Below are 13563 nucleotides of genomic sequence, written 5' to 3'. Positions count from 1 at the left end.
GGGCTACGGTCCCGCACACCGTTAGGCCGTCTTCCGCTCACACCCCAACATCGTGCAGCCCGCCTCCAGGGGTGTCGCGACAGGCGTGAATGGAGGGACGAATGGAGACGTGTCGTCTTCAGCGATGAAAGTCGCTTCTGCCTTGGTGCCAATGATGGTCGTATGCGTGTTTGGCGCCATGCAGGTGAGTGCCACAATCAGGACTGCATACGACCGAGGCACACAGGGCCAACACCCGGCATCATGGTGTGGGGAGCAATCTCCTACACTGGCCGTACACCTCTGGTGATCGTCGAGGGGACACTGAATGGTGCACGGTACATCTAAACCGTCATCGAACCCATCATTCTACCATTCCTAGACCGGCAAGGGAACTTGCTGTTCCAACAGGACAATGCACGTCCGCATGTATCCCGTGCCACCCAACGTGCTCTAGAAGGTGTAAGTCAACTACCCTGGCCACCAAGATCTCCGGATCTGTCCCCCATTGAGCATGTTTGGGACTGGATGAAGCGTCGTCTCACGCCGTCTGCACGTCCAGCACGAATACTGGTCCAACTGAGGCGCCAGGTGGAAATGGCATGGCAAGCCGTTCCACAGGACTACATCCAGTATCTCTACGATCGTCTCCATGGGAGAATAGCAGCCTGCATTGCTGCGAAAGGTGGATATACACTGTACTAGTGCCGACATTGTGCATGCTCTGTTGCCTGTGTCTATGTGCCTGTGGTTCTGTCAGTGTGATCATGTGATGTATCTGACCCCAGGAATGTGTCAATAAAGTTTCCCCTTCCTGGGACAATGAATTCACGGTGTTCTTATTTCAATTTCCAGGAGTGTAGATAGGGATACAGAGAGAAAGATGAAGGTTTCCAAAAATAATATCCTACAGAAGATATTTGGACCAGTTTAGGAAGGAGGAGAATGGCAAAGAAGAAAAAAATAGAAATAGTGGGCTCAGGATAATGTCTAATGAATCAGATATTTTTGTGAAAGTCAAGACAAGAAGGCTAATGTGGGTTGGGCATGTCTATGGAAGAGAGCAGGAATCAAGACTGAGAGAAGTGTTGTAGAAGAGACCTGGAGGGCGACAAACCTTAGATAGGCCAAAAATAAGATGGACAGACCATGTGGCCAATGATCTTCAGATACTTAGAGCAAGGAAAGAGGATGCCAAGGACAGAATCCTGTGGAGAAGTGTGCTTGATGAGGCTGAACACTGACTGTGGTTTGTGGGGCCTGGAGAGGAAGAGTAGATAATACATGAAAATGTTCTCTGAAGGTACAGAATGAATGTATAATAAGTACTGTATATAAACATCAATACATAGCTGATACAAGAAATAAAATCGTCTTTTTGTGTGAGAACACTGAGCCAAACCCACAAAAGTTGTCTGTGAGTAAAAGTTATCTTGGCATGTTAATATGATTCATACCTCACTTTACCTGTCTACATTCTGTACACAGGGGTCACCTGTCGTATTCTGGTTACAATAGGTTACACAAGTCAATAAAATGTAAGGACTGTTCCTAAGTTCGTTGTTTTGTGTACATTAGCACCAGTTGCACTATGTGATGTGTTCAGTGGCTTCACATCATTGTTTCAGATATCCAGATATATTTTATTATGTGGCTGTTATATGAGAGGAGAACCAAAGCAAAGCATCATGGCTTCTGTGAAAAATGATTGTTTTCAGTACCTGGCTGATATCCTCACAAATGCAGGAGTCGAGGAACTGGGGAAATGTAAACTAGGAATCAAATTATTATTATTATTTTTTTTTCTTGCACCCATATTTGTGCCGTCCCCATCTAATATCAAATTCTCAGCAGGCACCATTTCAAACAATAATAGAATGATGACATGTACCGACTGTAGAATATTGATGACAAAAGTATTAGTGTCATTTAAGGTAACTTAGCTGATCTGAACTCAGTGCTTGGCCTGAACACCACATTACTTTGCTAGACATCTACATTTACATCATCTACATCTGCACTCTGAAAATCACTGAAGTGCATGGCAAAGAGTACTTTCATGTATTAGGACTTTTTCCTGTTCGATTTATCTATGGAATGCAGGAAAACTGATTGCTTTAACACCCCTGTGCAGACTGTGCTTAGTGTAATCTTGTTGTCAAGATCCATATGGCAGTGATACATAGGGTGTGGTTTATATCCATAGGTTCATCACTTAAAGTTGGTTGCAGAAATTTTCTAAGTAGGCTTTCACAGGTTAGATTGCATCTATCTTCAAGAGTTTCCCAGCTCACCTCTTTCAACATCTTTGTGACACTCTTCTATTGATCAAACGGACTCATGACCATTCATGATACCCTTCTTTTATGCATTAAATATCCCTTTTCGTTGTACTTGTTATGAGTCCCACACATTTTAGAAATACTATATTGCAGTGCCTGTTTTTTCAGAAGTATGATGTATGCGTGTCTGAAGGAACAGGCACTGTGGCAACTACAGCAATTATGAAGTAAATTAAATGTATTCGTAGTTGTAAATATGGACAATCATCAGCTATATAACTGAATCGTAACAACAAAAATTTGTGCTGAATTGGGACTTGAATCCGGTTTTCCTGCATATTGTGCCTTACCATCAGGCTATCCGAGAATGGCTCAAGGCTAGCTGTGTTTCTACAACCTGCATTCATACATTCTTTATGTATATCCTACACAGGGTAGGTATTTTAATTTAAAGTCACTTTCCCAGTGTCAGGGCATGAGTACAATACTGCTTGCATGTCCAAAGGAACATTGCATCATACCTCTGAAAAACACTGGCCCAAATACCAAAATTCGTCTACTTACTTTTAGCATCTAATTTCCTAATCTAATTCCATCAGCATCACATAACTGAATTTGACTGCATTTCATTACCTTTGTTTTTCAATGTTTGCTTGCCGATTGGTTGATAAGGGCCTGTATTCACAAACAGCAGCAATTTGTGTCAGTTTAAAACCTACTCTAAGTCTCTGTCACTCAGGGTCTTTTTATGACTACTGTTCTTATGGCATGTTACATGATTGCGAGTGATACACCATTCATTGTTGATACATTGGCCAGTCTGCATTGACACACCAACAGATTGAGCAACTTCATTCACAGTGTGATCACATCCAAACATGTTAGTACTTGTTTGCCATTCTGTCACATCTCCTTTTCAACCCATTTTACTGTTCTGATTCCATATCACTGACTGGCACATACACACCTCCTCACAGCCACGTATTACATCATTGGTGGATCATCACCAGACTACCTATTATCATTTCTACACCATTAACAGACTTCCAAATTGGCTAGTATGCTCTTTGATGGAGACTAATATTTTGTCTGGTAAATTCATTAATGATATCAAAACGAAAATTGACCTGAGACTACTATAAAATTATGGAATAGAATTATGGACCATACTTATCTTCAGGAGATAAAATTCTTGGTACTGCTCATAGCCATACATTAAATTGTAAGCCACTTGCCAAACATTTGGAATTATTATTTTATTCTTCAAAAACAAATTAATAATCCTGAAAGCTAGGATATTTTCCTGTATTTTTAGAGATGTCTGACAACAACAGTAAGAATTTCACCTCTGGAAGGCAAGTGGCACCCTCCAATTAATTGTGTGTCATAATTTTATAAAATATATTAAACATGTCTGACTTTTGTTATAATGGAAACTCCAGGTAGCAACATCATCACTGTGGGAAAAGATAGATTGCTTCTTACCATAAAGAAGACATGTCAAGTTGCAGACAAGCGCAATTAAAAGACATTTATATAATGCTTTCGGCTACATCTTTCATCAGCAGAAGAGAAACACACGCTGAGATGTGCTTGCTTGTGTGTATGAATGGTGTGTGTTTCTGTTTTGCCAATGAAGATTGTGGGTGCAAGCTTTATGTAAGTGTCTTTTAATTGTGTCTACTTAACATGTCTTCTTTATGATAAATAGCAGTCTATATTTTCCTACTGTATTAACTTATTTTGTAGCCATGCTCAAAACGTTTGACACAAAATGAAGATTATTATCATTTTTTTAAATGTTTCCTCTTACAGGTTTGGCGGATCTATCACCACCAGCAATTAGCCTGAAACAGTTGTATTCAGAGTCATTACCATATGAGCCCATCTTGTTGATAACTTCCCCTGGAGCAGACCCTTCTGAAGAACTGCGTGAACTCGCCAGCGCAACTGTAGGAGAAGAAAAATACAAAGAAGTATGCCACTATATAGGCCTATTTCAGTTCGAAAATTTATTCAGTTTCTCATTCTGTTCTGTTGCTTATTTTTTTAGATAATATTATATTGAAAGTTGCCGAAAATAATTTTTTAATGTAGTGTCTTATATTACTGTTTCTGAACAGTAATTACAATTTCCTGTGCTGGTTAATTTCACTACCTTCTCCAGATGGTGCTGTGTGCAAATGAACTGAATGTGGCTCTGGAGGCTCTTCAGATTGCTGCTGATCAGGGTAACTGGCTGTGCCTCAAGAACCTTCATCTGGCAACAGCCTGTCTACCTGATCTTGAGAAATATCTTAGAACAGTAAAGGGACATGAAAACTTTAGGTTGTGGCTTTCAACAGAACAACACTTAAACTTTTCATCTGTCCTTGCTCAGTCCTGCCTAAAGATGACATATGAGGTACGCAAAATTATAAATTCTGAATTACAAAATTATTTGCTAAGTCATAAAGCTTGAGTTATTGTGGTAAAACAGGCAAAAGTAAATGTGAGTAAAAAGATTTGTGGTAAAAAATAATTAATCTAATTCCTTAATATTTGACTATCTTTGTAGATTATATTTACATCAGTGCGATAAGAGTTCCTATATCTCAGGGAGTCATGAAAGTGTCAGGATACATTAGTTAATGTGGATTAGATGGGTAGGTACTGTGAGCTTCATAAAAGTGCAGAGCTTTTTGTTTAGATTGTTTTTAAAGGCTTCTCTGATTGTTGAGGATGAGGGCTTGTGGCACAGTCATTAAAGCTGTATCCATGTTTGAAACCTGAAATATTATCTGATATAAAGAAACTTCCACATGGGAAAAATATATTAAAAACAAAGATTCCAAGACTTACCAAGCGAGAAAGCACCAGTAGACAGGCACAATAAAATAACACACAAACACACACACAAAATTTCTAGCTTTCGCAACCAACCGTTGCTGCTTCAGGAAAGAGGGAAGGAGAGGGAAAGGCGAAAGGATGTGGGTTTTAAGGGAGAGGGTAAGGAGTCATTCGAATACCGGGAGTGGAAAGACTTACCGTAGGGGAAAAAAAGGACAGGTGTACACTCACACACACATATCTATCCGCACATACACAGACACAAGCAGAGTGTGCGTGTGTACACCTGTCCTTTTTTCCCCCTATGGTAAGTCTTTCCGCTCCTGGTATTGGAATGACTCCTTACCCTCTCCTTTAAAACCCACATCCTTTCGTCTTTCCCTCTCCTTCCCTCTTTCCTAAAGAAGCAACCAATAAAATAGACAGAAACTTCCACATGGGAAAAATATATTAAAAACAAAGATTCCAAGACTTACGAAGCGTGAAAGCGCCGGTAGACAGGCACAATAAAATACACACAAACACACACACAAAATTTCTAGCTTTCGCAACCAATGGTTGCTTCTTCAGGAAAGAGGAAAGGAGAGGGAAAGACGAAATGATGTGGGTTTTAAGGGAGAGGGTAAGGAGTCATTCCAATCCCGGGAGTGGAAAGACTTACCTTAGGGGGAAAAAAGGATAGGTATATACTCGCACGCGGACACACACACACACACACACACACACACACACACACACACACACACACACACACACACACATATATATATCCATCCATACGTTAACAGACACAAGCAGACATATTTAAAGGCAAAGAGTTTGGGCAGAGATGTCAGTCGAGGCGGAAGTGCAGAGGCAAAGATGATGTTGAATGACAGGTGAGGTATGAGTGGCGGCAACTTGAAATTAGTGGAGATTGAGGCCTGGTGGATAACGAGAAGAGAGGATATATTGAAGGGCAAGTTTCCATCTCCAGAGTTCGGATAGGTTGGTGTTGGTGGGAAGTATCCAGATAACCCAGACGGTGTAACACTGTGCCAAGATGTGCTGGCTGTGCACCAAGACATGTTTAGCCACAGGGTGATCCTCATTACCAACAAACACTGTCTCCCTGTGTCCATTCATGCGAATGGAAAGATTGTTGCTGGTCATTCCCACATAGAAAGCGTCACAGTGTAGGCAGGTCAGTTGGTAAATCACGTGGGTGCTTTCACACGTGGCTCTGCATTTGATCGTGTACACCTTCCGGGTTACAGGACTGGAGTAGGTGGTGGTGGGAGGGTGCATAGGACAGGTTTTACACCGGGGGCAGATACAAGGGTAGGAGCCAGAGGGTAGGGAAGGTGGTTTGGGGATTGCATAGGGATGAACCAAGAGGTTACGTAGGTTAGGTGAACGGCGGAAAGACACTCTTGGTGGAGTGGGGAGGATTTCATGAAGGATGGATCTCATTTCGGGGCAGGAATCCTCAGAACCTTAGGCTCCCAACAAAACCTTTCACCTGACTCCATCAAACTTCTGACCCCACCGACACCTCGCACTCCTACCGTCTACCTACTTCCTAAAATTCACAAACCCAAACATCCCGGCCGCCCCATTGTAGCTGGTTACCAAGCCTCCACTGAACGTATCTCTGCCTACGTAGATCAACACCTTCAACCCATTACATTCAGTCTCCCATCCTTCATCAAAGACACCAACCACTTTCTCAAATGCCTGGAATCCTTACCCAGTCTGTTACACCCGGAAACCATCCTTGTAACCATTGATGCCACTTCCCTATACACAAATATCCCGCACGTCCAGGGCCTCGCTGCAATGGAGCACTTCCATTCACGCCGATCACCTGCCACCCTACCTAAAAGCTCCAGGTGGAGCTTCAAGGAATCCTCCCACCACCACCTACTCCAGTCCTGTAACCCGGAAGGTATACACGATCAAAGGCAGAGCCACATTTGAAAGCACCCACGTGATTTACCAACTGACCTGCCTACACTGTGACTCTTTCTATGTGGGAATGACCAGCAACAAACTTTCCATTCGCATGAATGGACACAGGCAGACAGTGTTTGTTGGTAATGAGGATCACCCTGTGGCTAAACATGCCTTGACGTACAGCCAGCACACCTTAGCACAGTGTTACACAGTCTGGGTTCTCTGGATACTTCCCACCAACACCAACCTATCCAAACTCCGGAGATGGGACTTGCCCTTCAATATATCCTCTCTTCTCGTTATTCACCAGGCCTCGATCTCCGCTAATTTCAAGTTGCAGCCACTCATACCTCACCTGTCATTCAACATCATCTTTGCCTCTGCACTTCCGCCTCAACTGACATCTTTGCCCAAACTCTTTGCCTTTAAATATGTCTGCTTGTGTCTGTAAACGTATGGATGGATATGTGTGTGTGTGTGTGTGTGTGTGTGTGTGTGTGTGTTTGTGTGTGTGTGTGTGTGTGTGTGTGCGAGTATATACCTATCCTTTTTTCCCCCTAAGGTAAGTCTTTCTGCTCCCGGGATTGGAATGACTCCTTACCCTCTCCCTTAAAACCCACATCATTACGTCTTTCCCTCTCCTTTCCTCTTTCCTGAAGAAGCAACCATTGGTTGCGAAAGCTAGAAATTTTGTGTGTGTGTTTGTGTGTATTTTATTGTGCCTGTCTACCAGCGCTTTCACGCTTGGTAAGTCTTGGAAATATATATATAAATAAGAACACCGTGAATTCATTGTCCTAGGAAGGGGAAACTTTATTGACACATTCATGGGGTCAGATACATCACATGATCACACTGACAGAACCACAGGCACATAGACACAGGCAACAGAGCATGCACAATGTCGGCACTAGTACAGTGTATATCCACCTTTCGCAGCAATGCAGGCTGCTATTCTCCCATGGAGACGATTGTAGAGATGCGGGATGTAGTCCTGTGGACCGGCTTGCCATGCCATTTCCACCTGGCGCCTTAGTTGGACCAGCGCTCGTGCTGGACGTGCAGACGGCGTGAGACGACGCTTCATCCAGTCCCAAACATGCTCAATGGGGGACAGATCCGGAGATCTTGCTGGCCAGAGTAGTTGACTTACACCTTCTAGAGCACGTTGGGTGGCACGGGATACATGCGGACTGTTGGAACAGCAAGTTCCCTTGCCGGTCTAGGAATGGTAGAATGATGGGTTCGATGACGGTTTGGATGTACCGTGCACTATTCAGTGTCCCGTCAACGATCACCAGAGGTGTACGGCCAGTGTAGGAGATTGCTCCCCACACCATGATGCCGGGTGTTGGCCCTGTGTGCCTCGGTCGTATGCAGTCCTGATTGTGGCGCTCACCTGCACGGTGCCAAACACGCATACGACCATCATTGGCACCGAGGCAGAAGCAACTCTCATCGCTGAAGACGACACGTCTCCATTCGTCCCTCCATTCACGCCTGTCGCGACACCACTGGAGGCGGGCTGCACGATGTTTGGGCGTGAGCGGAAGACGGCCTAACGGTGTGTGGGACCGTAGCCCAGCTTCATGGAGACGGTTGCGAATGGTCCTCGCCGATACCCCAGGAGCAACAGTGTCCCTAATTTGCTGGGAAGTGGCGGTGCGGTCCCCTACGGCACTGCGTAGGATCCTATGGTCTTGGCATGCATCTGTGCGTTGCTGCGGTCCGGTCCCAGGTCGACGGGCACGTGCACCTTCCGCCGACCACTGGCGACAACATCGATGTACTGTGGAGACCTCACGCCCCACGTGTTGAGCAATTTGGCGGTACGTCCACCCGGCCTCCCGCATGCCCACTATACGCCCTCGCTCAAAGTCCGTCAACTGCACATACGGTTCACGTCCACGCTGTCGCGGCATGCTACCAGTGTTAAAGACTGCGATGGAGCTCCGTATGCCACGGCAAACTGGCTGACACTGACGGCGGCGGTGCACAAATGCTGCGCAGCTAGCGCCATTCAACGGCCAACACCGCGGTTCCTGGTGTGTCCGCTGTGCTGTGCGTGTGATCATTGCTTGTACAGCCCTCTCGCAGTGTCCGGAGCAAGTATGGTGGGTCTGACACACTGGTGTCAATGTGTTCTTTTTTCCATTTCCAGGAATATATATATATATATATATATATATATATATATATATATATATATATATATATATATATATATATATATATATATATATATATATATATATGGGATTGGAATGACTCCTTACCCTCTCCCTTAAAACCCACGCCAGTTGCGAAAGCTCGTAATATTGTGTGTATGTTTGTGTGTATTTTATTGTGCCTGTCTACCGGCGCAGATTCCAAGACTTACCAAGCGGGAAATCGCCGGTAGATAGGCACAATAAATAAAATGCACAAACACACACAGAATTTCGAGCTTTCGCAACCGGTGGCTGCTTCGTCAGGAAAGAGGGAAGGAAAAGGAAAGATGAAAGGATGTGGGTTTTAAAGGAGAGGGTAAGGAGTCATTCCAATCCCGGGAGTGGAAAGACTTACCTTAGGGGGAAAAAAGGGTAGGTATATACTCGCACACACACACATACACATATCCATCCATACTTACACATGTTTGCCTGTGTCCGTGCATGCACCGATGGACACGCGTGTGTGCGCGAGCATACACCCATCCTTCCCTCCCCCCAAGGCAAGTCCCTCCGCTCCCGGGACTGGAATGACTCCCCACTCGCTCCCCCAAAACCCACATCCCCCCATCCCCCCCCCTTTCTCTTCCTCTCCCCCCCGACGAAGCAGCCGCCAGCCACGAAATCTCGAAACTCCGTGCGTGTGCCTGTGCGTTCCATTCACTGCGCCCAGTATACCAGTACTTCTACCAGTATCTCTTCTGCTACTTTCCAAACTTCAGAGAAATGCTCCCGGGAAAAAGGGTAAAGAAGAGAAATACCTTAGCCATATACTAAAGGATTGTTGTCAGAATGAGTTTTCACTATGCGGTGGAGAAATCACTCATTTAAAACTTCCTGGCAGACTAAAACTGTGTACCAAACCAGGACTCAAGTGTGGAACCTGGAAAGTAAAGCTTCAAAGGCAGATCATGAGTCATACGTGACTAGTTCTGTCAGTATAACTCGCTTGCCAGCTAAAGAAAACATCTTGGGGATTAAGAAGGCACTTCAGGTGTATTTAATCCTTTTATTATCAAATTACAACCAGCTATGTGACAATGAGAACCATAGTCTCAGGTGAGAGCATGGTTTTCAGTTCCATGGAACTGCTAGTGGTCTGATGATAAAAATATTAAATATATCTGAAATGGCTTCTTAACTCCTAATAAGATAATTAGTCACACCTGTGGTTGCCCTATCTAACAGGTCTTCTCTAAAGGAAAAGATCCCTTGTTCAAATCTTGGTCTGCCACACAGTTTTAATCCGAGTGACACACACACTTCCCTCCAGAGTGGAAATTCTTTCTGGAAACAATCCGTTGTGCTCTGTCTAAGCTGTTTCTCTACAATATCCATTCTTTGAGGAGTGCTAGTCCGCAAGGTATGCCGGAAAACTTTTGTGGAGCATGGAAGATAGGAGAAGAGGTATTGTAGAATGCAACATTCTTACCATTGTTCAGGCCTTATATGGAGGTGGACTATGGAGGCTGCAAATTTTTGTGGTCCATTACTTATCTCTATTAACTGTTTGGTTCTGCCACTTTGCACTATCTTGAGGCAGTAGACTCTACTCTCGAAGATGGCAAGTTCATCCCAGCTGGAAATCTCAAACACCAGTCACTACAAAATAAATTCAAGTACTGCTTCTTTATTGTGCATGTATTTTACCTCAAGACACACACACACTTACACACACTGCATTATATATGTACAGGGTGATTATAATTCAAGTTAAACTTTCAAATCACTGTAGAAATAACACCACTGGTCAGAATGACATCAAATTGCAACGGAATATTATCGAAGAAGGGGGAAAACATATAGACGGGGGGAGGGGGGGGGGGGGGGTGTGTTACAAAATGTAGCAATATATAGTACTGTAAGCATCATAATTTAATAGTGACTGACTACATATGACAAATGAATCATACAACAATGCCTAAGGTGTACATTTGATGTTAAACAAACTGTACTAGTCAGTGTGCATGGGTGTACAGGTGTGGTACTGTTAGTTACATAAGCCCATACACCACAGTAAGGTCATTTCACATCGGATGCGAAAAATCAGTTTTTAATTCTCCTGAGGCCAAAAAGCACATAAAAAGCATCACTCACATCAGTTTTCAATTGTTAGGGGCCAAAAACTGCATAAAAAGTCTCAACCACATTGGTTTTTAATTGTCCTCATGCCAAAAAACCACATAAAAAGTATCAGTCACGTTGGTTTTTAAGTATCCGGAGGCCAAAAACTGCATCAAATTGGATTATTAATTTCCATGTGACTGGTGGAAAACATGTTCAGTATGCTGTCCACTGGGGGGAAGAATCCAGATGGCATGTGTGGTGAAACAAGCACTAATTTTGTAGAGCATTCTCCGCAACACAATATTCTGCCTATTCCAATTCATTCTAATTGATAATTCAGTGGTAGTCATCCCAATCATCCCAATGTAAAAGGCCAAACAGTGTTTATGTAACAGCTGAGTGTTTACATAACAGTTAGTATATGACATGTCATTTCACAGGTGACTCTCCCTTTGATAGTATATGTTTTGCCAGTTGCAGCAGGGATAGTCACAGGGGTAGGAGCAAAAGCGTAGGGAGATGGGTGCAGAAGGAGCATAGGGTCTCACAAGAATATTGGAGAGATTGGGAGGGGGGGGGGGGGGTGACAAAAAACTATTCTAGGAGTGGTGGGCAAGATATCAGACAAATGGATCTCATTTCAGGGCATGATTTTAGGAAGTTATGGCCCTGTCAAAGTAGCTGATTAATACAGTCCAGCCAGAATAATACTGAGTCACCAGTGATGTGCTCTGAAGTTGTTTATTGGAGGGATCAGCAGTACCAGGATTGGATGTGATGGCCCAGGAAATGTGCTTTTGAATTAGGCTGGTGAGGTAATTATGTGCAGTGAAGGCTAAGGTGAGAATGGTGGTGTAGTACTGTAAAGAGTCTGCATCCAAAAGAATACATTTGCCTCGAATGCCAAGACTGTATGGGAGGGAATGTTTGACCTGGAGAGGATGGCAATTGTCAAATTGTAAATACTGTCATTTATTGGTAGGCTTAGTGTGGACAGAAGTGTGCAGCTGACATTTCCTCAGCCAGTGCCCACCTGATTCTGAACCTATGACATTCTTCCTACTCACCTTATTCAACTTTATATCTACCAACAACTACTACACTTTTAAGGGGCAGACTTACAAACAGATCAGGGGTATGACCTTGGGCATCAGGATGGCTTAGGGGGCTTTCCTGGGATCCATAAGTCTTCAGCCCCTAGTTTGGTTTAGATACATTGATGACATCTTTTCCATATGGACTCATGGTGAGGCTGACCTCTTAAATTTCCTGGAATCACTGAATTCCTTCTCCCAATCAAATTTACCATGGTTCTATTCTGAATTCTGCAAATTCCTTCTTATATAAGCCTCTTGTCAGTCTTTGTTGTCATCTGTCTTGTTCAAATTATCATCTGTTTTCTGCCTTATGTGCTAATCCATTCATTTGTTTATCTGTATCACCAAGATTAATCAACATTTTTCCCTTACATCTTTTCTACTACTGATTTCCATGCACATAGTTCCATTTTTGTTTGCATATAACAATTCAATTTTTATTTACAAATTTGCATGCAACAATTTATGGTTCATTACACTTCATGACCTTCTCCTGATCATCTTTCATTGATTTATTTGCAGATTTGACAGCTATTTTCTTTCCCACCCTCCACTTATCTCATTTATATGTAATTCTTTCACATTTTTGTGCATTTGTTTTTTTGGCAAACTTCTCTGATTGACTTTAACTGCCATCTCTTACATCACTTTTATTACCAAGGTAAGCAGTTTTCATTTGCTCCTATGACTTTCACTACCTGTTTACCCCATTTTCATAAATTATGTCTGATTTCATGAGCTTTTTTCCTTTTTTCCGACTTTCACTACCTGTTTACCCCATTTTCATAAATTATGTCTGATTTCATGAGCTTTTTTCCTTTTTTCTTTTCCAACCATTTTTTTCATATCGTATTGATCACCGAATCATTAATAACCATTGCCTGTTCTCATGATTTTTGTAAGAATTTTGCTGATTTTTCCAAATTTTTTCCTTGCGTTTCCTCCATTTTTCTATCTTTTCCACCCTCTGCGTATTTTATTATTTTTTTTCTCAACTCCCATGATTTCTAACTCTTTAAACTGTCCTCTCTTGCCATGACGACTCCCCTCTCATATTACACCTGTCCTTATCGAAAACATGCTTTTGCACTGTCGAAACTGAAGTTCAAATGGTTCAAATGGCTCTGAGCAGTAAGGGACTTAACTTCTAAGGTCATCAGTCCC

General features: G+C 43.0%; 1 protein-coding gene across 1 annotated transcript in view; it reads left to right on the top strand.

Moving 5' to 3' along the window:
• Positions 1-13563, top strand: part of LOC126328907 (cytoplasmic dynein 2 heavy chain 1) — a 906666-nt gene that overhangs the window by 815009 nt on the left and 78094 nt on the right. The window contains exons 66-67 of the mRNA XM_049996078.1: positions 4077-4237; positions 4429-4665. Of these exons, the coding sequence (XP_049852035.1) occupies positions 4077-4237; positions 4429-4665 (398 nt within the window). The remainder of the gene's footprint in view (positions 1-4076; positions 4238-4428; positions 4666-13563) is intronic.

This window comes from Schistocerca gregaria, chromosome 2, assembly GCF_023897955.1.
Source record: "Schistocerca gregaria isolate iqSchGreg1 chromosome 2, iqSchGreg1.2, whole genome shotgun sequence".
Classification (NCBI taxonomy): domain Eukaryota; kingdom Metazoa; phylum Arthropoda; class Insecta; order Orthoptera; family Acrididae; genus Schistocerca; species Schistocerca gregaria.
This window is presented reverse-complemented; position numbering and strand designations above follow the sequence as displayed.